At 43.6% G+C, this 23,984-nt stretch overlaps 1 protein-coding gene across 6 annotated transcripts in view; it reads left to right on the top strand.

Annotated features, from left to right (window-relative positions):
* The window catches only part of Pitslre (cyclin dependent kinase 11B pitslre), a 44,840-nt gene that overhangs the window by 14,221 nt on the left and 6,635 nt on the right, over nt 1-23,984 (top strand). For 2 of the 6 annotated variants that reach the window (XM_084598377.1, XM_084598378.1), the window contains exons 7-14: nt 753-977; nt 1,046-1,081; nt 7,894-8,046; nt 12,148-12,363; nt 16,474-16,595; nt 18,646-18,873; nt 20,434-20,541; nt 23,580-23,696. In XM_084598377.1, the coding sequence (XP_084454503.1) occupies nt 753-977; nt 1,046-1,081; nt 7,894-8,046; nt 12,148-12,363; nt 16,474-16,595; nt 18,646-18,873; nt 20,434-20,541; nt 23,580-23,696 (1,205 nt within the window). The remainder of the gene's footprint in view (nt 1-752; nt 978-1,045; nt 1,082-7,893; nt 8,047-12,147; nt 12,364-16,473; nt 16,596-18,645; nt 18,874-20,433; nt 20,542-23,579; nt 23,697-23,984) is intronic. The other 4 variants (XM_084598380.1, XM_084598381.1, XM_084598379.1 and 1 more) reach the window with 3 other exon arrangements.

The raw sequence follows: 23,984 nt of genomic DNA on the forward strand, positions 1-23,984 counted from the left end.
CCACAGCAGGTGCCGCATTTTGTGAAACGGGCGCAGTTCATCTCTTCGTGCATGGTGCATTTGGATGAAAATGCATGTTCGAAGGCTGTGCTCAGTTGGGGACAAAATTCTGCTCGTGTGTGATTTCGTGCATTCCTTAGCAGCGGTGGGGCTCTGTCTTTGTTTGGGGCACACAAGACACTTGCACAGCGTTTTTCCGAGGCTTAGCAGGTTCAATTCTTTTGGTGATAGCTTCTGCCACAGGCTGCAAGCCCCAAGTCTCATTTGACCTAGGCCACAACATGCAATGTTGAAATGCTGTGGGAATGAAAGATTTGTTTGTTTTTCATAAGCTGATAAGGAGCCTAATATTCCTGTCTCATTGTGTTACTAAGGCATGCAATGACCAAGTGATCATTGCTAATGAAAACATGGTGACAAAATTCTAGCTGGCTTTCTGTCAGTTCAATTCAGTTCAGTCGTGTCCGACTCTTCGTGACCCTATGGACCATATTACGCCACGCTTTCCGGTCTCTCACTATCTTCCTGACCTTTCTATAACCTTATGTTAAATGTGCACTCAAGCAGAACTTGCAGAGCCTGATCATAATATGGATCTCATATCGAAGGGGCCCAAGATTCTCTTCTCAGTTCTTTTTTCCCTTCTATTCTCTTCCTTTTGTTTCATTTTGTTTTCTTCTCTTCATTGTTCTGTTTATTCTTGGTGCTTTGTTTGTGCTTTGTTTGTTTATTCACCTACTTATTCCCTTCAGAGGATGAAGAGCCCAGCCCCCCAAAGATAGCGACTGCAGGAGCTCAGGGGCAGGGTGACGGGAAGGCGGGTGCAGGCGAGGCCAGGGAGCCACCGCATCGTGGAGTCACCGCCAAAGACTCCGATGATGACGACGACGATGACGACGATGATGATGACGACGACGACGATGATGGGTCTGATGCTTCTTCTGACTCGAGCAGCGATGACAGCAGCGACTCCGATGGTAAGAGCAAGCGCCTTTACCAAGGGCTGGTCATGTGGGCTAATCTCTCTCTGTTCTGCTGCGCACAGGTTTGGCCTTGTTTTTCAGGCCGGGAGATACTCCAGGTAAAATGTTTTGGTTACTGGTTGCTCTAGGTCTCTCTCCTTTCACGGGTGGGTGGGCAAGGGGCAGCACTTCTGTTGGGTCTTCTGCCTTGGTTAAATGTGAAAAAAAAAAAAAATAGCCAGTTGCCAGGCTTCTCCTTTTTTTAGCGTCATTCGCCATGTAATTTCTACTTTTATCAAATTTTTTGGAGAAATTTGGAAAGAAAAAAAAGTTATTTGAAAAATGATTTCTAAGAAACTGACAAGCGAGCATAAGTGCCTATGAGTGAGGACAAAAAGGTCCATAGTAGTCTAGCCATGCACTTACCAGAGAGCTGTCCTGCTTTTTGTAAAGTACAGGAAACGTTGCCACACTTTAAGTAGTAATTGTGCAGATGTTATTTTGAGTGAGTAGCAATTTTGCTCAGTTGAATGGCACACATACTGCGCAAACACGCCACATTTTTCGTGTGCGCTCGACCTGCTCTGAATGCGTCGGGTAATTCAGAATATGAATCATGGGTACTATGAAACGTAACCTCGTTTCTCTGCATTTTCTTTCCAGCAGTGTCAAAAATGGCATAATGCATTGAGTGCACAGTAATATCTCTTCACAGAGAGTTTTCTTTCTTAGATTTTAGTTGACTGTCTTCTCCCATTGGCGACAGCGCCTGGTGCTTAAGTCGCAAAATGAAGTTTGCATTCCTGCGCTGTGCTACTCCGTTCATCGAGCTGTCATTCGGAATAACTAACAGATTTCTTCAGATTGTTCGGATGCCGCTAACCACATGAAAAGCTGTGCATCTGCACAGGTGCATGAATCCCAAAGTTGCCAGAATTATTGAAGTGCCAAGGTATGGTAAGCAAAAGCACTTCACAATGCTACTTTCACTCGTCATTGTTTTGACTGCCATGGTCTCAGAGGCGCGGATGTGTACTTCCTTGGAAGGAGTATCCAACAGTTCATGTGGAACAACAGTCCTGTTTTGATATGTAGTTAATAGCACCATTGTCCTGTGCCGTCACAAAGCTGTGGCGTGCCTACGCACTTTGTGCCTATGCTGGTGTCTGCTTTTTGTTTATCAACTTTATTTGTTCCTGTTATGCGTTCTGCTTTCTAGATGAACAGGACGCTAACTAACAGCTAATTCCTGATGTGCTCACAAGATGGATTGAACGTCCACATCCAAAGAACAGAACTTATTAAAATACTATCTTTTGTAGCCGTTTGACCATTGGAAAATAGTTATACTCATTGGTTGCACATGACATGGAGGAAGTACCGCTCTTGAGGTGGGACACAGCTTTCAGTAAAGTGATAATCTTTTTGAGCGTACTGGAAATAATAAGATTACTTTTACAAAATTTCACAGTTATATCTAGAGAACGCTTTTTTTCTACGACGTATTTCTTCCTTGATTTTTATGAAACCTCGCAGAGTTTAAATGTGGCAGGAAGGTGGTCCAGCATTGGTTGCATTTCTTCTGGCATACTGCTGGCAAGGTGTTTTAGAGCGCAGCTCTTTGGCGTCTATTCCTGCGTTTCGCGTCGTCGTCACAGTTGTCCCTCGTAACCAGCTCCCCTTCCTCTTTTTGCGTGGCGGCAACGGTGTTCTCCGGTTGCCGAAGTGCCGGCTCTGCATCAATGGATCATGGTATGTGCATCCCAAGCCGAAACGTAGAGTCACATTGACTTGACTCGCTAGCGGCGTCAGCGGCATCAGTCAGTCACTGCTATCTCTTCGCCGCGCAACTTTCCTATGGGTCCACGCGGTGCCTCCCGATAACTTAATTGCTCTCTTCGCTCCTCCTCTAATGCTACCCTGTGTGGCGGCAATCATTGCGCCGGATCGGTGGCGACGGATCTCGATATGTGCACCACCCGAGCCGAAATGCACAGCCACCCCCGTTCGCCACTGCGAACTGCCTGCCTAAGCGTTGTCTGTAACTATAGTACATACATGTCTCTCTCAAATTATTTGCCTCAATCTATCGAAAAGCTGAAACAGCTGATGAGCTGCGCTCAAATTTCGCATTAGGAAGTAACATAATTGTCGGCAGTTTTCATGTAAATGTTCTTTTTTTCTTACAAGACACAAGTTTTCAGTTTTAGTTTTTTATTGATACTGTTTCCATAGTCATGTATAGACCAAGAAGAAAATTTTATACGAAAAATAAATTTAAAACTAGCAAATTTGAAAGAAAAACGATGATTGTCTTGAGCTGTAGTACGTTTCCAGTAGTGCAGCGAAGCTAATGGGGTCAGAATAGATGCAGTATAATAATAATCACGAAGAAAGCTGCTTTACAATGTAACCATCTGGTTGGAAAACTAGAATGGAGAAAAGCGGCGATCGTTTGAAAGTTTTCCTGATATGCCGAGGCAATGGTTATTGTGAAACAGTTTTTGTAGAATATACATACTTCCTGGTGGATTTCAGCAGTGAAACTTGTGCAGAAAATGAGCCTCGAAAGCAGATAAATGTCTGAAAAATAAAAAAAAAAAGAATCAATTTATTTTAATTCATTTCACATGATTTAAAAACTTAAAAGCATTTTGGTACAACTGAACCTTTTTCCTCTAGGGACAAGCAGTTGATGTCTGAGACTTGTTTCATGTAGAACAGAAGGAAGCCTGCTTTCTAGAATATGCAGTCATTGAGTTTATGCTTTTGAAATTGCAATAAAGGGCCGTTCTCTCCGCTTGCTAGAACTGTTTCATTGACATTACCCATAGGCCACACAGGCATGTTCATACGGCTTGGTTAGAGCGGGCTGGTATGTGCGGGCTGGTATGTGTGGGCTGGTAGCCTGTGCTATTGTGTCCTATCCTTAAAGGTGGAGCTTAAGTGTCCCCCATAATGTTTTTTACAGATCATGTATCCCCTGAATTCTTAGGGTCCCCCTTAGATCTGGCACTTGTGACGGCTTGGCCGATGCCCTGGACCAGTGCACCATGTGTGCAGTGTGCGGTTCAGTTTGGAAGCGGCCTTTGCCTGCGCTGCTTTACCATGTGTGTTGCTGTTAAAGCTTTGCAGATATGAGTATAGGATCTTTTAAGAGGCTGTCGTCCAATGGTTAACTGCTAGCAAGGCTAGGCATTCTATAATTAACTGTGACTAAGCACTAAGCACTTTCCAGCTGCATCGAAGCGAAGCACATTAGGCCGAGTAACACTGGACGAACGAAGCATTATTACGTGTAATCTGCTGCCGCCCAGTGGGGCAGGTTATGCATTTCTGTAACGAAACGCGCTGCACGTGTGGAGGCACCTGATTCTGTGTTTGTCACCAAATAAGGTTTCTGCCACGAACGCCAACTGAATTAGACTAGTTAGCTGCACGGGGCAATGCATTTATGGTCGTACCATTCGTGCAGGCAATTATAGTCTGTAGCTATGAGCAAATTAACCATCTGCCTGAAATTCTGCACAGGTGAAATAGTTTTTGGATGTTTTCTTTTTTTTTTTTTTTTCTTTAAGTTTGGAGTGTGGCTCTTACACTCGGGTTGCTTTTAGACAAGTATATACAACAGGCGTTATATAGCAAAATTCTAGCGAGTGTAAATTTCATGCCAGCTTCATTTCTTAGTTATTTGCTCATTGGAACATGTCCAACTTCAGTTGAACTGCATAGCATAAACAGGGTGTCTAGCAACCAGCAAAACAGGAAATTGTCGGTGAAATTTTATGCACTGAGAAAAATCAGGGAAATGTCAGGGAAAACTTCGCCAAGTCAGGGATAATGGCTCGATATTCTGCAGTGCAATTTCATTTTAGGCTGGCGCACAGCAACTATGGTATTCATGTACTTTTTTTGTGTGTGTGTGTGTGGACTGTCTCGCCATCGTGCCGCCATTTTTTTTTTTGTGTGTGTGCTATCTCTCCAGCGCACAGCCGTTTTTGTTTTTTGTTTTTTTCTGCGTTCTCGCCAGCGCAGCCACGCCACAAAGAAGGCGCGATATATTACTTTGATGCCAGTGAATGGCTGAGCTGCCACAATAGAAGGACCAGCACGCACGTGAGGTGGGTACTCAATAAAATATGCGGAAGCGCTGCGTGAGAGTAGTACACGACAAAAAGCAGGAATAACTACGCCAGCAGCAGCCAGCGCGAAAGTGATTGGAGAAATGTGCTGCCATATTGGATTGGATCGGCTCTGCTGTTTGCGGGGTGGGCAGCTTGCGTGCTCTGAGGCCAGCATCAGTGCGTCTTTAATTTTCAGTACACTTTTGGCATTCTTAATGGCCATTAACACTAATGACAGGTAGCCATTTCACTATTGTAAATTGCAGATTATGATTAATAAATAGCTTTTTGTTGTGAATTATTGATCTATGCTCATTATCATCAGCAGCTACATTTTTGAGCCTCTTCTCTCATCGGGGAATTTGAACTGAAATAATCAAGGAAAACCTGGAAAAGTCGGGGATTTTGAAAATAGTGGTTTGCTAGACACCCTGATAAAATTTGAGGCTGTTCATCAGTATAATGTGCTGTTGCAAGAAAGTTCTTCCTGCAAAATGTTTTTATGTATGTATCCTGTAACATTAACAGTCTTATACCCCAGTCACACGGTCATTTTCAAAGGCAATTGAGTTGATAGCCTTCGAGATTTTCAATCGCGATCGAACTCGAAGGAGTTGTGTCGCTGCTACACAGCAAAACTCGAAGGCTGTTAAAATAGTTCTGGTGTTTGGCGCCAAACTTTTGTGGCACCACTATCGTTGCTTTCGGTTTTGCTTAAAGAACTAAAATCTCTCTATAAATGAAAAATAAAACATAACTGTTACTTTTTTTTTTTTTAGTAACTGCAGGTGTTTAGTTGTTATTCAAGAACAGCTTTGTTATTGTTTTTCTAACGCATTGACGTTCATACGGCTGTGCTTTTCATTGTGTTTGCTTTTCTCGGCAGCGCATGTTACAGTGGTAGAAAGTACATAAATAATGCACCAACGAGCGCCGCTTCGTAACACTATTTTAAAATTATTATGGATATTAATATTTTATCGCGTAAATTAAAGATATAAAATAATAACTCTTGTTCACATTTTTGTATCGTAAACGCGCTGTGCACGTGTGGTCATGACGCTCCTTAGGTCAACGCTAGCAACCTTGCGTGACGTTTGAAGGCCTTCGAGATCTCGATAGAGTTCTGAACTGTACTGTTGACTCGATAGACCATCGACTCAATGACCATTGAAAACGCCGTGTGGCAGCTTTCGAAGACCTTTGAGTCAATAGACAGTCGGTTCGAGGGCCTTCGAAACGCCAGTATGACAGCGGTATTAGCTTTCACACTATGCACCTCTCATGAGCCTATGCTAAGATCAATTGTTGAAACCTGCAGAATGTTGACTTTTTGCATATTGCACTTAAAACCAAATTTACTTTGTATTTAGCATCATCTGCAGCATGCTAGCATGCACCACAGCATGGTAAGCCACATTCAGGGTGCTTCTCAGTGACGATCTGAAAGCTCCTCTTCTTGTTCAGTGCTTTGTTTTGTGTGTTCCCTTTTTGCCATTGTCGGTTTACTTCAAGACCATTTGTGGGCCCATGAGTGTGTGTGGCTGGCAAAATAAACATAGCAGTGGACAGGGAAAGTGTAATGCCGAAGCTTTCCTCTTACTGGTCCAATGTGCAATGCTGACAGGCTGTATTGTCCAACCTATGAGCATGCTTCGATCTGGGCCAATTTATTGTGGGTCAAATTCTGACCACTTGAGTACCGATCAGCTTGCATGCTGTGCTTCGGTTTTTATTTGATTTGTCTGGAAATCTGGCATAAAAGCTCAAAAATAAGGAACACCTACGTGGAGTTGTAGTTTACTGCACTGGGCTTCCAGCAAACGATGCCTGTGCCTACCGCATCTTGGCACTTCAGTAACTTCATCACTGAGGCCTGTTCAGCTCAATCTTGGGGATGTTTTCTAATGGCTCTCCTACATAATACTCTGCATAAATATTTTTACGTGCAGTTTCAGTTCACATCTGTAATTTCATTTGTTACTGTTTTTTCTTTATATTGTAGGTAGAAAGGCAAAACAGTGTCTTCGCACCGAATCAGGATTTAACCCTTTCGCTGTCAGGTGTTTGTGGCCGTGGTGCACCTCCAGTGTCGGCTTGGTTTCTCGGGGAACGAGCATATCAGAGAACAAGCATAGCAATTTATTTTTGATTAGAGAATCAAAAATAAATTGCTGAGCTCCCACTCATGGTGCTGTACATGTAGAGGGCATGTGTACATGATGTGTCAAGTGCTAATGCGTACTCTGCTGCTTAAATCACACGGTCCATCTATGAATTTTTCAAAATCAAAAGTTTTTGCATTGTGTTCGAGCGTCCAAGTTTCTTCTTGACCTGGCCTATGAGCCACGAAGCTGTGCATCACCTTTTTTGTGGGTAGCGAAGCAGTGAAGCAAAAACTGCTCGGATCTTAACAGAATAAGCAACTGCTTTGGGGTTTTATTTGTTTACTGTAGCCTGCCAAATATAGCACCTGTGCATGAACTTAAAAACTAGTATTTAATAGGCTTTGAGCAGTGAATGAAAACAAAATTAATTCTGCTTTGCAACGAAGTCTTCTACCACTGTTGTTATACACATCTACTAGGCCAGCATAGTTCCAGCTCCCTGACAGCAGGTCCTGTAAGTACATCAGCATCCTGTCATGTGCATCAGCGCATACAGTCAGGCTTTCTCGCGTTGCTGGTGCTACATTGTGTGTGCACATTGACACGCATTTAGGTTTGTTACCATGACCAGTCATGACAAGGGCACGAATGCTTGACAATGCTCTGAAAAGGGCTGCACGTGATTTTTTGTCTTTGCAGATAGCAGCAGTAGTGAAGAAGATTCGGAGGAAGATGAGAAGTATTCGGAAGATGGGAAGGTTGACACTGCCAATGTGGGTAAGGGAGGACCTGATAGCGCTGACCTCAAAAAGCTTCTCAAGAAATGTGACAGATTTTTGAATAAATTCGCAAGTGAGTACACAGCAGGGTACGCATTCGCTGGAGTTGGGCAAATTGTCAGTGTTATCAGCAAAGCTTTAGCCAGTTGCAACACAGCTCGCTGGAAGATATCAAAAAAGCTAAGCGCGCCCCCAACTCCCATCGTTCATCACCTTTGGCTCCTGAAAGGATGGTCACGTTTGGTAGGATGGTTTGTTGCAGGGACTTGCGAGTTCTTGGACTGAGCTCAAACACGTTCTCACCAACCTGGTATTCGGTTCCTTATTTGGACTCCTAGCATTGAGATTTGGGTGTAATTCGACACGGAATATTTTGTGGGGCCTAGTGTGTTTTTGGTTTTGAGTCTCGCAAGACATTTTGCTGGTTCCCAGCATGCGCTGCCTCTGTTGTTTCTTTCTCATTTTGTTCCGGTTTTGTTGTCATACTTGTGGCTCTTCGTGGGTATCCCGAACTTCTAGAGTTCATGCTTGTGTGAGCTGCACGGAGAGGAGTTAGGTATGCCTTGTGCATGCGAGCTGTCTCTTCAGGCTTGTTTCACGATCCATTTAGCATGAATTTCATCAATAGAAAAATAAAAATTAGAAGTAGTCTTTATTGCACATATTTAACTTTTAGGTGAATGCTCATTGATGTGTAAGCCGTACACTCGTGCTCTTCAGTGGCTTCGCTCACTGGCTTCGCTCACCCCTGGATTAGTGCACGGATCGTCCAGTGACCTAAGCCTTGTCTGCATATTGCAGAGATTGCTTTGGGCTATACTATATCTTGACCCGTGCATGCACTGTCTGGGTTATCTGCTACCTCTACTCCTAATTTCTTCCATCTATTCCCTCTTCTGACCTTCATTCCCTCCCTCAGGGTATGGGTGAGGTCTTCCTTTCCTGGGTGTGTTTCCACCAATGTCTGCTTGATAGTTGCTTGCTGCTGCATGAATTGTAGAAAATTTCTGCTTAATTACTTCCCTCCTGCTCATCTTTACACCTGATCATGCTGTATAGTAGGAACAAGTGGGCTTTTTCAGAGTGTAAATGGATTTTCTGCTTGCTCTTGAGAAATCACATTTATTTTTTTCATACTGGACATTTCTCTCATCACCTTACTGTTCTTTTCCCTCGGTGGTCTTAATTCAGATTCCTCCACCACCACAGCATCCTTCATAAACTGAGGTTCCTTGGGATGTTAAACACCTCATGGCGTACCATACAATGCCCTCATTTTTCTTTTGCCACTTTGTTGCTATTCAGGTTGAGCAGGAAAATTTGGCTGATGCTTGTCCCCTTATTTGATTGACACTATCAGGCAGAACGTATGCAGTAAAACCTCGTTGATGCTTTTGTAAATAGAATGGGAGGAAACTATATTGGCGGGGAAAAGGATCTGAAGTGACTAATTTTGTAACATGTAACTTTTGAACATGGTTCAAAGCCATTTATTGAGAAACTCGATTTTTAAAAGTGCCGATTAGCATGTCTTTACGCCAGGCCTGAATGGCTTTTCCTAGTGCTCACAGAATTCAGTCTGCATTTCCATTTTTTAAAGAACAGAAGAAGCTTCGCAATGCATCCAGTTTGTTGATAGCAGTGTGAAAGTAGTCCAAGTCAGGGTAGATGCTGGAGTGGCCAACTGCAGCATTTTTTTACTGCGTTCAGCAGACCCAGCCTGCATCCTGTGTAAGCACATTGCTATGGTTCCCATATGCTTTGTTCTCTTGCTGTTATGCTTTGTGGAGGAGCCGCTGCATTTTTTTTTTTGTCATCATGTGATGTACTTGTAATGTGCACATGTTAGGGCACTTTTTGCTTTACTTTTTCGCATTGCGGCAGTACACGGAAGTCACCGTCACCATGGCGGGTGATTGCTGCCGCGTTTGTGCACTTAGTGTCACATAACCCCACATTTTGACCCACTTGTATGTTTGCACACGGGTAAATGATCGCTAAACCTGTTATGCGACCGGAAATTGTCGAAACTTTAAACATAGCCAGCAGCAAATTGTTTTCCCGGGGACGTATTAATGAGGCAAAAATTGTGTAATACCTTTGTCACACGGTCAGATTTAGTCACATGCTTTTATGAACTGCATCTCTTTTGAAACAAATTACAGTTTTGTTGCACGCTGTTGAGCGGAGGAAAGAAGCTCGATTTGGAAATTATGGCAGTAAAGATGTGTGTTGCAGCATTCTATGGAAATAATTTTTTTTTCGCGTAAATACTTGGAACACGCTGTTGAGCGGAGGAAAGAAGCTCCATTTGGAAATTGTGGCAGTAAAGATAAATGTTGCAGCATTCTATGGAAATAATTTTTTTTCACTTAAGTACTTAGAAAATGCAGTTTTTATCACAAATGTGATTACCTTAAGCTAATTTCCTGGGTTATATTACATGTTGCCTACAAAAAGCATTGAGATTTAAGACAAGTCAGTCCAGAATGCACCATCATAGAAAACATGCGAAACGCATAGATGAGACAACTTTGAGGCCAAGGGAAGAATTCAGATGTGTGGCAGCATCAGTGGGCTGGGTGCGGGCTCTCTTTGCACTGATGCCACTCGAGCTTGGGATTGAACACCTCGCGAGTCGCCGACCTTTGAAGAGCAGCTGCAAGCAAGCGCCCTTGCCATCACTGCTGATGTGTCCGACAGTGCATCCATGAGCACTGGGAGTGAGAGTGGCTGCTCGAGTGCGCATATTATTTTTAGCCAGTGGTTAAAACTGTTGGTCATTGAAAGATTTGCCTACACGCTTGCACACACAGAAGCGCGCTACATAATTTCTGACTCTAAAACTGTGATACTAAATTTTGCGCTGGGTAGAGTTCATGTTTCTGCGTTCAGCATACTGAGCTCGCCCGCCGTACTATGTGGAGCTGATATGGGTACCTGCACACTCCGGGAATCTCGGTAACGAGGCGCCAACGCGTTAGCCCGAGGTTTTTTAAACCGGGCGCCGGCGACCTCCGATCCGGGATTCACGTGTGATCACATGCACTCCTTCAGTGAGCTAACGCAGGCCTATTGGGCTGAGCGACTTCTTATTTGTGAAATTAGGATAGAAAGATTCCTACACATTGTGATACCAAAGCAATATGTATATATTATGCGGGTGCGCTTGCTGTTGGGGCTGCACACTCGCCAGGCCGGACCAAAGGAAGTGAGAGCACCAAACTCGTTGCGAGGCGAGTGCATTTTTTAGCATCACCAAAGTTATCGCGCGACACTGCACCAGTGACACTGCAGACGGATCTCACTCGTTGAAAGTAGCACTAGGCGTGCCCGTGTGACAGAAATATAACTCTTTGGCGCATTTAATGCTCCCAGCTTTGAGCGCATGAACTGGAAATGCATCAACGAGGTTTGACTGCCCCACAGTGTTAATGGCGAAATTGCTTTGCTGACAACAGTGGGTGTGATTTGTACCTTTTTTACGCTTGGGGCAAGTCTGATATCAGCTGGTGGTTCATGTTTGCTCCTTGGTTGCAAAACGTCATGGGCAGAACCCAGGAATATATATTATTTAACCATCACTGTCCATGAAGCCCATTTATAATTTTTCCTGCTTTATAACAATCGTCACATTTTCTTCTCCTCCTCCTCTTCAGCAGCATCATTACCATCATGTCTCAGCAGACATCACTCTTGCTCCAACCCGTTTTGCATGAATACTCTTCATAATTTCATTCAGGGCTCTTTTGTGAAATGTCTTTCTTTTCTTTTTTTTTTTCGTGTTGTGAAGTGAGTCAAGATAAAATGTTGCCATGCTGTACTATTATGCTAGCCTGTGTTATGTGAATGCAGAAGCAGTTGGTGTCCAAAGTTATTTGCCTTCCTCCCTGCCAGTGTTTGTTGGCTGAGCATCAAGCATGTTATGCACGTCATGTCATGCAACTGCCTCATAGAAGCAGCCTATCGTTTACTGCTATTCAGCAGCAGCCACCGTCGTTTTGCATGCATGGGTACCATAGTAACTCTGTTTTGCACGTAAGCTCGCTTCACATGACAGACATGATTTTGTCTTTGCTGTTTTTTTGTTGCAAATGTTTGTTTTTTGTTGTTGTTGTTAACCACAAATGTTAAGTGAGCAGTGTGAATCTGATCGCATGCTCTCTTTTTTTAGAAATGAAGGAGGAAATAAAGGCAGTGGAAGCAACAGATGTCAACACGACAGGCGAGGCTTCACCGCTGAGCGAAGATGAAGACGATGCCTCAGTGCAGCTGCCTCCATACCTGCCCGCCATCCAGGGCTGCCGAAGCGTTGAGGAGTTCCACTGCCTCAACCGCATTGAGGAAGGCACTTACGGTGTTGTGTACAGAGCGAGAGACAAGCAGACTGGTGAGCACAGGGCAGTTTCTTCTTTTTATTTATTTTATCTATAATGAGATGCTGAGAACAAATTGAAATTGGCCCTCATTAATAGGTTGCTACATTATAATCACTAAGAGACCGCTTTAGCTGAAACTAGAGGAACCTTTATGCGTAAGTTGAAAAGGACCATGACATGAAGTACAGGCATTTCACCTATCAAACAAATTTGCAAACAAACCATGGGGATATCGTGACCATTTGTATTTTTTGTTCAGTGGAGTCGTTTCTGTTCTAAAGCAGAGACTGTACCTCTTGATGGGAGCGTTCAGCCTGTTTTGTGAGGCAGCTCATTGTTATTTTGACACACTCGTGCAGTGAACACAGTTTTAGGGAGTGCGTTTACAGCACCACCGCAGCCTTTGCAGCTTTCTTATTCTTTTCTTCCTTTTCCGTGCTCTTGCCACAGGTGGTCATGGTTGAGTTTGAACACACAGTTGTCACCTTGTTGAAGTGCCGTGCAGCACTTTCATAATGACCGCTCAGTCATCTCAGCCAGAATGTTTACCACGCTACTGCAGTCCAGTTGGCCACCACTCCGCCTTGGAATGCGTGCCTAATTTGACTTGATAAAAGCAACCAGTTTCACTTTAAATCACATGGAACTTTTGGTAAACTGACATTTGTTGCTCCAGGCTAAAATTCAACTGAGGGCCTTTGAAGCCAGCCCGTGCGTGCCCTCAACTTGTTGAAATGCTTTCGTGACTTCCCTGCCTTTCACTTGAACATCCCTCTGGTAACAGGCAGCCTCCGCGCCCCAGCAGACTTGGAAACTTCCTTTATAGTAAGGTCACTGGAACCAGCAACAATATTTACTATATCAGGGTCTATACTATATCGGTTAGTGATGGCATGGTTCTGAAAATGCTGTCTGGTAGTTAAATAGGCACTTACTGAACACGTCTTGTTGTGTAATGAAAAAAAAAAAAAAAAAAAAGCTAACATACCTTCCATCTCACTTAAATTATCTCTTTGTGCAATTTTATTGTTATAAAAAATTTTTACGCCTTGTGGAAGTACCTCTTAAGCATGAGGACAACGTGGCTACAAATGCAACCAAGTTTGATTTCAAGTGAAAACCAGAGCCTTGCATGAACATGGTGTCACTTTTTGCTGTTTCTATCTTTTGAAAGGCAATAAATGATAAAGGCGCGTGACAGTCAAGTGCTGTAAAACCGCTCTCACTGCCCCTCCACTTTTTGCCTCCGCGTCCTCATTCTTCGTGCTGCACAGTGCAGTGAATGTTCGCCCATTTCTTCCACTTCCCTATTGCTGCACTTCTCCTTTACTTTCTAAACGGACCACGCCGCCTCCTTTTCATGTTTGTAGACAGCTTTACTTTTTTTTTCCTATGCGCTGTGTGCTTTCCCTCACTGCTCCAAGGCCTCCGTAAAGCAGGCTTCCCCTGAATTCTGTTAAACATAGTGGCAAAGCCACTTAAACGAACACTCGGTGTTATTTTTCTTTTTTCAAATACAAAAACTGTTTGCCTCACAATTCCAGGTAGTGCGACTGCGGCGATGTCGTTTCATGGAAAGTCGTCGCCGCAGCCAGGCGCACTTTACTATAACCGATTTTTATCAAAAACGTCTTTACTATAAAGGAGGAAAATTGTAGTTTTCTATGGAATTCCTCCAGAAGCAAATATTTGATTCATATGCTCTCACTGTGAGTGAAGTTCGGGTGAGCCATCCACTGCTAGCGCAACTTTCTGCCTGGAAGCAGTGGCGTAGTGATGGCGCGCATTCTTGTTGCCGCCATAGCATCTTCGGACCAAGCGCACCGTTACTATGGTTCCTAGCGTAAACTGCTGAGCATCGAAACGAACTGCACCAAGAGATGGTGTGGTCCCACTAGCCATGGGCCTGAAAACCATTATCACTGATGGATGATATGATGATAGCATGCATGGACCAGGAACATGGAGGTCTTGCATGTGCAGTCGCAGTTATGGCGGAGCCACTAACCTAAGCAGACACAGAAGTGAAGTAAACGTGTTATCCATGTTGGCAGTTCAGTCAAGCTCGTCGATGCTTTGGGTTCTACCAGAGACGTTCATAACCACCTGATGTTTGCTAGTTTGTTTATAATTTAGTTCACGCATTGGAGGCCTTTAAATTTTGACCGCACATTGTCCTGTGTTTTCTGTTCATGCAACAAAAACAGCAAAAAAAATCAATTTTGCCTGATGTCGCCAGTTTCAGTCTCGGAGTCGGGTGGAGGAGGTCAGTAATGCCACGTCAGCCATAGCTTGGCAGTGGTTTGGAGCCCTCATTCTGGAGATAATAATTGGTTCACAGAAAGGGAAAGGCGCAGTATCTGTCACACTTTTTTCTGTGTGCACCTGAACCACACCATAAGGGGGGGGGGGGGGGGGGGGGGGAAGGTGAGATTGAAAGTGGAAAGAAAGAAAAAGGAGCCATAGGAAAGGGCTACGGAGTAATTTCGACCACCTGGAAATCTCCAATGTGCACTGACATCGCACATCACATGGGTGCCTCTTCTTTTCATCTGCATCGAAACGGAGCCGCCAGCGGTCGGGTTCGAACCCGGGTACTCGGGCACAATAGTCAGGCATCTTAATCACTGCACCACCGCAGCGGGGCCCTCGTTCCGGAAGTGAGGCACCGTGCACCGTAACAGCTCGTTGGCGACACAAGGTTCACATTTTGAGGATGAGGTCAAAGCCGTTGTCTATAAAACGAGATGCTGGCCGGAGCTATGCCTGGCTATTAGGCTTCAGGAACGACTGTTGATTCCAGTCGGTGGCACGAAGCATCATGTACAGGTGTGGCCATACAAAGCATGCTGCTAGTGTTTAAAATTTTCTCACGCATTTTCTAGAGCAGATAGTTTGGCTACTATGGTCCATATGCGAGCGCCCCAGAAGCATATAGTACTTACTTATCCATAAGGTTGTTCCTAATATTCTCTAGGTTACACATGACAAAATTTTTTATTACTGAGGCATGCACCGTAATATTATGGCCGGGTCTGTACGCCTCGAACGCTGCCTTTCTCCTTGCTCATGTCACAGCTTCCCCTTTTATTGCTTTTCTTGGTTCTCCTCTTCTTCCTCAGAAAAAAACACTGCTCATCTCTTTCTTTTACTTTTGCTTTCACTTTCTTTATGTTTCACTTCCCTTTCCTGTTAGTACTTATGACACACAGTTCATCAGTCTAGGCCAACTGAGTTAGTCTTCAGTCTCCCTTTTAATATGGTGATTCCTACATGTAGTTTTTGCAGTCATGGCTGTAAAAAACAGTGTATGGGATTTCTTTTTTTTTATCATATATACCTCCTTCTATGTTTGTGAACTTACCCAAATCCGATTGGCAAGTACATAATCACCATATTTGTTTGAGACCGATTATATGCCTGGAAACTGCTTGTGAATGACCATGTACAGTGTGCTTCTATGACTTTTTTTTTTTTTTTTTTTTTTTCCCGATTTGCTTTGTACTGACAGGGTGGCGGCAGCACTATCGTTGTGCAACATTGCTGCTGTTTCAGAGTCTTTCAATCCATGAATTGAACCAGGGAGCAGTTGTGTTATTGAAATTACAGAGCAGCAGATGTTTCCAGCAGTGCAATTTCGTTATGGGGAATTCTTCAAGCATTTGCTGACAAGTGGTTACGTCCGAGTGATGCTTCACTAGAGACACTCACTCACTCCACTTGCTTGCTCACTCACTCTACTCACCCACCCACCCACTCACTCACTCACTCACTCACTCACTCACTCACTCACTCACTCACTCACTCACTCACTCACTCACTCACCCACCCACTTACTCACTCACTCAGAACCCTGAACTGCTGAACCCCAGCGGGACTGGATGTTAAAGCTGTAGTACAGGAGTTCTGGTAGCGGTACTGTACAACTAAAATTGCACGTGAAAAAAAACAAGTTTTTTTATGGCACCACGCGCCTGAAGCAGTTTGTTTCAAGGCTGTGCAGGCTACATATTGACAGCATGATGAAACGGCATTTTTTTCTCTCTATCTCGTTTGTCTTCTCTCTAGTGGAGGGTGGGATTTTCTTTTGACAGTGTGTTGTTTTTGTGTGTGTCGCCCAGATGAGATAGTTGCGCTGAAGCGCCTGAAGATGGAGAAGGAGAAGGAGGGCTTTCCAATCACGTCCCTGCGAGAGATCAACACCCTGCTGAAGGCGCAGCACCCAAACATTGTCACTGTCCGGGTGAGTGCCTCAAAAGCATCACTCCGGCAAAGATGTTGATACGCTCACTCTCTCTGTGCATTGTAATACCATAAACATATTAATTTGATCTTCAAGGGAAGACCAGAAAAAGTTGCTTGAATTAGCCGAGAGGTGAAATTAGCTGCAGGGCTTGAGAAAACTGCAAAACCGAAACTATGCCATTGAGCTTTATTTCGAAGGTGGGGAATTTCCGGTTGTCTCCGTGCTTGCCATGTGCAGGTTGATCGCCCATCCGAGTTCACCAGAGTGAGCCCATCCATGTCTGAATTAACGAGAGCCTGGCACCATAGCCTTACAAGGGCGTTGGCTAGGATCACACTCCTAGTTCGAATCCAAATTTGGAAGTAGCGGGAGTCTGCAGTAACAAGATATTACTGTACATATAACACAGATGGTTAGTGCAGTGTTCTATGTCAGCTGCACTGTTGCTTCCGTGAGGTCTCAGTAGCCTCAAGGCTACTGAGGCTAATATAATCGAAAGCATGCCATGACTTGCACTTGCTCAGTTCCACACTAGTGCTCTGTGTACTTGCGAGCATGCGTGCAAGTGTCTACATGCTACCGACACTACACCTTTACCCAGATGTCATGGACAAGTTTTCACAGGCACGTGTAGAGGTGCTGGAGTACACTGCATGAGTCAGTGATGGTTTGGTTTGGTTTGTGGGGTTTAACGTCCCAAAGCAACTCAGGCTATGAGAGACGCCGTAGTGGAGGACTCCGGAAATTTCGACCACCTGGAGTAGTGGGAATATTGCAGAGTGGTCAAGCACATGGGTATGAGGAGCTGTGTCAGGCACTGTAGATACCAGTGGGCACTGCGCGCTGACTCGAGATGCAGTGCCCTACTCTTCAAGGTGAGGTCAAGGTTCCCTAGAATACGAAGCTGCAGATAGAAATTTAACCAATAAGGTGATATGTGTGCAGTGTGCGATGAATCTGCAGACAGTTAAGTGTTTATTTTACTAGATTGGGGCAGTGTCCACCCCGATGTCAGGGCAAGCACAGTCCCTTAGACACAGTTTTGTAAAGATAACGAAGGTATAATGGGAGGGAATTTATGGCAGGCATTAGTAAAAAGCGATTGTAAGATTGGTAGCTGAAAAGCAGGAGAGTGATGCAAAGATAAATTCAGGATTAAAAATTCATCAAGAATTAGAGTCTATGCAACTTCTATTTTTAGTGGAAAGGGGCAAATATACAAATATTACCAGTAATTTTGAAAGATTGATCACAGAAATATAAAGAAAAAGAAGTATGCATCATGGCAGAATTTGTCACATTCCAGTTTCAAAGGAGGCGCACGTAACATTCATGCAACCATGTGTTCACCTGGCTGCCCACCTGCCTGCCTGCTCATTCATTTGTCCGTCCATCCTGTGTTGCAGGTTCTTACTGATTGTAATGATTTATCTAGCAATAGCATAGAGATTTGTAGTTTACTCTTTAATTCTAATTTATTTCTCATTTTATTCGTAAAGCTCATCTACAAACATTCTGCTAAAAACATTTGCTGGGCAAATTTTAAGCATAATCATCTTAATCTAGATGGGTAAGCAATATTTTTTGTTAATTTCGCCCAAGAAAAATGTGTAGCCACATGAAGTGCGTCTATATACTTGTTACACTGAACAAAATAAGTTACCTTTGGAGAGAAGGTACAGATATAATTGCACTGTACATGAAGTGACCTGAAACCAGAGAATGGAATGATTTGAGGTTGTCCTACTAAAAAGTGGCATTTCTCTAGTTTTCCTTTCCTTTAGCTCATTGTGTCCCACAGGGGCTGCTATTTTTGTGTGCTTGCACTTGTTTCTATTTTTACTTTCTCTCCTTTTCCGAGCGCATTGAAGGGGGTTAGTAAGGTGGCTGTTTGTGTGGCTGCTTGTGTGGCTGTCTTTTATTACGTCTTCTGCTGCAGCACAGCTGTTACCAATGCCACAAGCAGGCCATGGATAAATACTTGTTTTCTTTTATTATTATTATTTTAATTTCAGTTTAATAGCTGTACGTGATGGCCTCTGTGCAGGAAATCGTGGTGGGCAGCAACATGGACAAGATCTACATTGTCATGGACTATGTGGAGCATGACCTGAAGAGCCTGATGGAGGTGATGAAGCAGCCCTTCCTGGTGGGTGAGGTGAAAACACTAATGCTACAGCTTCTGAAAGCTGTCGCCCACCTGCACGACAACTGGATTCTCCATCGAGATCTCAAGACATCCAACCTGCTGCTCAGTCACAAGGGCATCCTCAAGGTTAGTTAGCCTGCTGGAGTGTTCGTGAATGTCGCTTCTAGAGCTGTGCATGGGCTCGGGCTGGCCCGAAAGCCCTACCCGGCCTGACCTGCAGGCCCGGCTCGGGCCACTCTGAAGCCCTCTCCTTCAGGCTCGGACCGGGCCCGGGCCAAAGTATATTTGTCTCGGGCTAGTCGGGCCGGGCCGGACACGAACACATGCAACTTGTGCATAGTGCGATAAGCAGAATGCACAGAATTTTCCCGCGTCTTTCCCTGCTAGAGCATTCGAGTTCTTTCCCGGCGTGGACCTGCCTTTCCTTTTCACCGAGAACACATCTTTAGTAGCCGTCAGTGACCGAGCAAAAGGGTCCAGGAGCACCGCAAATGCCTGAATTCAATACATAACTTGTCTTTGTATGTAAGTTAATTCTACATATGTGCTGTTTCTCTATATATTCAGCAAATTTGTCATTTCAATTGTGAGAACTCAGCATTTCAAGTTCTTAAATAAAATTATCATTCTGAAATTATTTCCTTCTGTATCATCGCTTCAACTGCAAATATGGCATGACGGGCCGGGCTCGGGCTTAAAATTTCAGCCTGTGCACACCTCTAGTCACTTCATTTTTCTTCTGTTCTTGGAATTGTGACAGTTTAAGCATTTAACACTTCTACCTGTCTCAGTGCCAGCACAGAGCTCACACTTTCTGTGGCAGATCAATCATTTTGCACTCATTTCATGATATAAGGTCATGGGGTCGAATCTCGGCCATGGCATCCCTTGTGGCCCGTGTGCAGTTTCGAGCCATTATATCCACACCATACTAGTCATCTCGGTCTTAAAGAACTATAGACACCAAACTTTGTTGGCTTTTTTTTTTTTTTTTTTCTTTTTTTTAATGATGCGTAAGGCATCCCTGTGTAAATATCACCACGCGGCTTTTGCCTACGACCTCAAAGTGGTCTTCAATTGAATTTTCTTTTCTCGCCAGTTTCGGTTTTGGTTTCAGCAGCCGAGAGATGACTGTAATGTCATAATCAAGTCTAGGTCTCGCGCGACATAAACAAAACAGCAATATAACCTCTGACTCTTCACTTTTTGTAATTCCTGTCCTTAAGGCAGGCTGGCTTTAGTGTTATGGTGAATTAAAATGACACAAGAATGATTATATCACTGTTTTATTCCTTAGACTTCACCGTCACAGCTATCGCTCGACTGTCGAAACCGAAACTGATGAGAAAAGAAATTCTATTATAAATTATTCATCGGCTGTAGGTGAATATCATGAGGTGATTCATGTACAGTAGTGTCTTACGCATCATTACAGAAGATAAAACCCACTCGAAAATGAAGTGTCTATACTCCTTTAAATTACTCGGGCCTTGTTGCAAAGCTGCTTTCATAAAGAATGCACCCAGTTATTGAAATGATAATCTGTTAGGCATTGGCTTGATGAACCTGAGCCTTTGCTAGCCGACTGTATTGTTAGCATAGCCATGCCAGTGGCCAGTTTTAATGCACTGGAGGGCAAACACAAAACTGAAACTCATTTCTTTGTTTCCTCTCTCTCTTTATCAGGTTGGTGACTTTGGTCTGGCTCGAGAGTATGGGTCTCCATTGAAGCACTACACCCCCATTGTTGTAACGATGTGGTATCGAGCCCCCGAATTGCTCCTCGGGGTCAAGGTGCGTAGTTCCTTTCATCGCATGTTGCATTGTGATGATGTTTTCTAGTTGAGCTATCATGTGACCAAGCCCAAAGGATCGACACAGATGGCATTCAAGCAGGTTCTCCTCTTCTTCCTCTGAAAGAAACAGTGCTCATCTCTGACTTTTACTTTCGCTTTCACTTTCTTTATGTTTCACTTCCCTTTCCTGTTAGTACTTGTGACACACAGTTCATCAGTCTAGGCCAACTGAGTTAGTCTTCAGTCTCCCTTTTAATACTGGTGATTCCTACATGTAGTTTTTGCAGTCATGGCTGTAAAAAACAGAGTGTATGGGATTTCTTCTTTTTTATCATGTATACCTCTTTCTATGTTTGTGAACTTACCCAAATCCGATTGGCAAGTGCATAATCACCATATTTGTTTGAGACCGATTATGTGCCTGGAAACTGCTTGTGAATAACCATGTACAGTGTGCTTCCATGACTTTTTTTTTTTTTTTTTTCGATTTGCTTTGTACTGACAGGGTGGCGGCAGCACTATCATTGTGCAACAATGCTGCTGTTTCAGAGTCTTTCAATCCATGAATTGAACCAGGGAGCAGTTGTGTTATTGAAATTACAGACACAGATGGCATGCAAGCAGGCTTTTAAATGCACTTAATATTTAGCATTGGCAGTCTTTGTTTTATTATAACGTTTAAGTAACCCTTATTATTCTCGGAGGCAACCACAATATGTATAAATATACAGTCGAACCTCATTATAACGAAGTAGTATGGGGCGTGAAAATTTGTTCGTTATATCTGATATTCGTTATAAAAGCGCACGCCAAATTCTTGTAAATAAATTTGCTAATAAACGAAACAAAATGCTCACTACTAATATGAACAACACAAAGGTGCAAAAACACACAATTGTTTAATTAAAAGCTTGGTATATGCATGAAATCTCGCTTTTCATTCCATGTTGGAGGGCAAATATGAATACTAAGAAGGCATGTTGCCTCCACGCACAATTTGCGCGACGGAGCCAACGGACTCTGAAGCGTAGCGCGCGTGCACGGGTCGGCCGCAGTGGTAGAGGCACGGCAGGGGCTCAGGCCATGACGAGGCAATGATGATGATATGCCAGTCGCAAGCCTGTCAGCCGTTGCATGGCTGGACTCGAGCAGCAGCGGCGGCGACGCACGTGTCCAGCCATGACAGTTGGTGATCTGACCACCGCGCGCAGAGATGTGATCTCGGAGGCCATGAGCTGTTGGTGCTAGCTTTTGTCACTGCCACTAGATGACGCCGCATGGGAATGCGCGGGTGATTTAAATACACTTCGGCGGTGCCGCTTGACTCCAGCCATTGCCGTTCATGACCTCCGAGATAACCATGCACGCGGGTGTGATCTCGGAAGCTATAAGCCGTTGGCGGTAATTTTTGTTGCCGCCGCGAAATGACGCAGCACGCTTCTGTGGGGGCGATTTAAACACGCTTCTGTGGCGGGCGATTCTATTGATTGAAAAATTGTGTTTCTTAATGTTTTTTTCCAGCTCCTTAATAATGCATTTTTTGCCGTTTTAATGCAAAAATCTGCTTCGTTATAACCGATCTAGCCTCTAATTCTGAAAATTTTATTTCGTTATACAGAAAGAACTTCCATAGAAATAAACCATACACCAACTAAACTTTGATTTTAGTTTGTTTTATCCGAAAATTCGCTATATCCGTGTTCGTTATAGCGAGGTTCGACTGATATAATATATATATATTCAGTAGAACCCCTTTATAGTAAAGTCACTGGGACCAGCAAAAATATTTATTATATCAGGGTCTTTGCTGAAGATGCTGTCTGGTAGTTAAATAGGCACTTACTGAACATGTCTTGTTACTTAATGAAAAACATTTCTGAAATACTATGTTCGATTTCATCTGAAAGCCAAAGCCTTGTATGAACATTGTGTCCCTTTTTGCTGTTTCTGTCTTTTAAAGGCAATAAATAAATGCCTGTGGCAGTCAAGTGCTGTAAGACTGCACTCGCTCCACCTCCACTTCTTGCCTCCACAGCCTCACTCACGCTTCATGCTGTACAGTGCAGTGAATGCTCGCACGTTTCTTTCCCTTCCCTATTTCTTGCTGCACTTTTAGTCTTCTTTACTTTCTGAAAGGATTACGACGCCTCCTTTCTATGTTTGTAGACAGCTTTACTTTTTTTTTACTACGTGCTGCATGCTTTCCCTCACGGCTCCAATGTCTCTGTAAATTAAGCTTCTCGTGTGTACTGCTTAGCCTAGTGGTAAAGCCACTTAAATGAACACTGTAATTATTTTTCTGTTTTCAAGTACAAAAAAATCTTTGCCTCACGGTTATAGGTAGTGAACGGGCGGCAATGTCATATTGTGGGAGTCGTCGCCACGGCCATGCACACTTTATAACCGACTTTTATCAAAAACGTCTTTACTATAAAGGGGAGGAAAGGCACAGTTTTCTATGCGCGATGAACTGGGACTTCAGTTTCACTTTACTATATCAGAGTTTACTATAGCGGGGTTCTACTATATATATATTTAATAGCTTTTAATCAGACTTCATGCTTCTTTAAGTTGTGCATGAAACTGCATTTGACTCATTAGATTTGCCACAGCAAATGCTTGTAGACTTTGTTGAAAATGATGCTGCCGATGCATTAGGCTGCGTGTGTCAAATTTAATCTTGATCTCAAGACTAACTTAAAAGTGTCATGAGGGGATTATTGAAGTGAGGTTCAGTTGTGTCTGTGTGTTGTGATTCATCTGCATAGTACAGCGTTAGACCTATCGACTATGCCCTGGGGTTCTCAATGTGCTTTAAGAGTTGTCCTTAAAACTAGAACTTCACTAATTAGAGTTTCTCAGTATATTCAAAGGACACATTGCATTCACAGATCGTAGAATGCCTCTGGGTTACACGCAGTAGCCTCTTTGTGCTAGCTCTGAGAGCAGAAAGCACTCTGTGCTTGCATTTTGTTTCTAACGCTTGCTGCAGAGCATGCTGGGACAGTGGTGCAGGATTTGCGTTGTTTTTTGCAGGAATACTCAACGCCCATTGACATGTGGTCGGTTGGCTGCATATTTGGCGAGCTTCTTACAATGAAGCCACTATTTCCTGGGAAGTCTGACATCGACCAGTTGAATCGAATCTTCAAGGTGCGCCACACATTTGCTAGCTTCTTTTTATCTTTGGTTTGTCTATTGGTTCTTGCGGTTTCCAGTGATGGATGTGGGATGTGTTGGGGCCCTTTTAAGACATCATGGGGGGGGGAGTAAAATAATTTGAGCAGGGATATCCTATGCATCTTAGTTCCATTGTAAATTGGTTGTCTATCTGTCTCTCTCTCTCTCTCTCTGTGTGTACGTGCGTGTGCGTGCATGTATGTGTGTGTGTGTTTAAACACCCAATGTCACAATATCACAAAAATATGGACTAAAAGACAG

The sequence above is a fragment of the Amblyomma maculatum genome, chromosome 3, assembly GCF_055883805.1.
Source record: "Amblyomma maculatum isolate TAMU_Amacu chromosome 3, ASM5588380v1, whole genome shotgun sequence".
NCBI lineage: Eukaryota > Metazoa > Arthropoda > Arachnida > Ixodida > Ixodidae > Amblyomma > Amblyomma maculatum.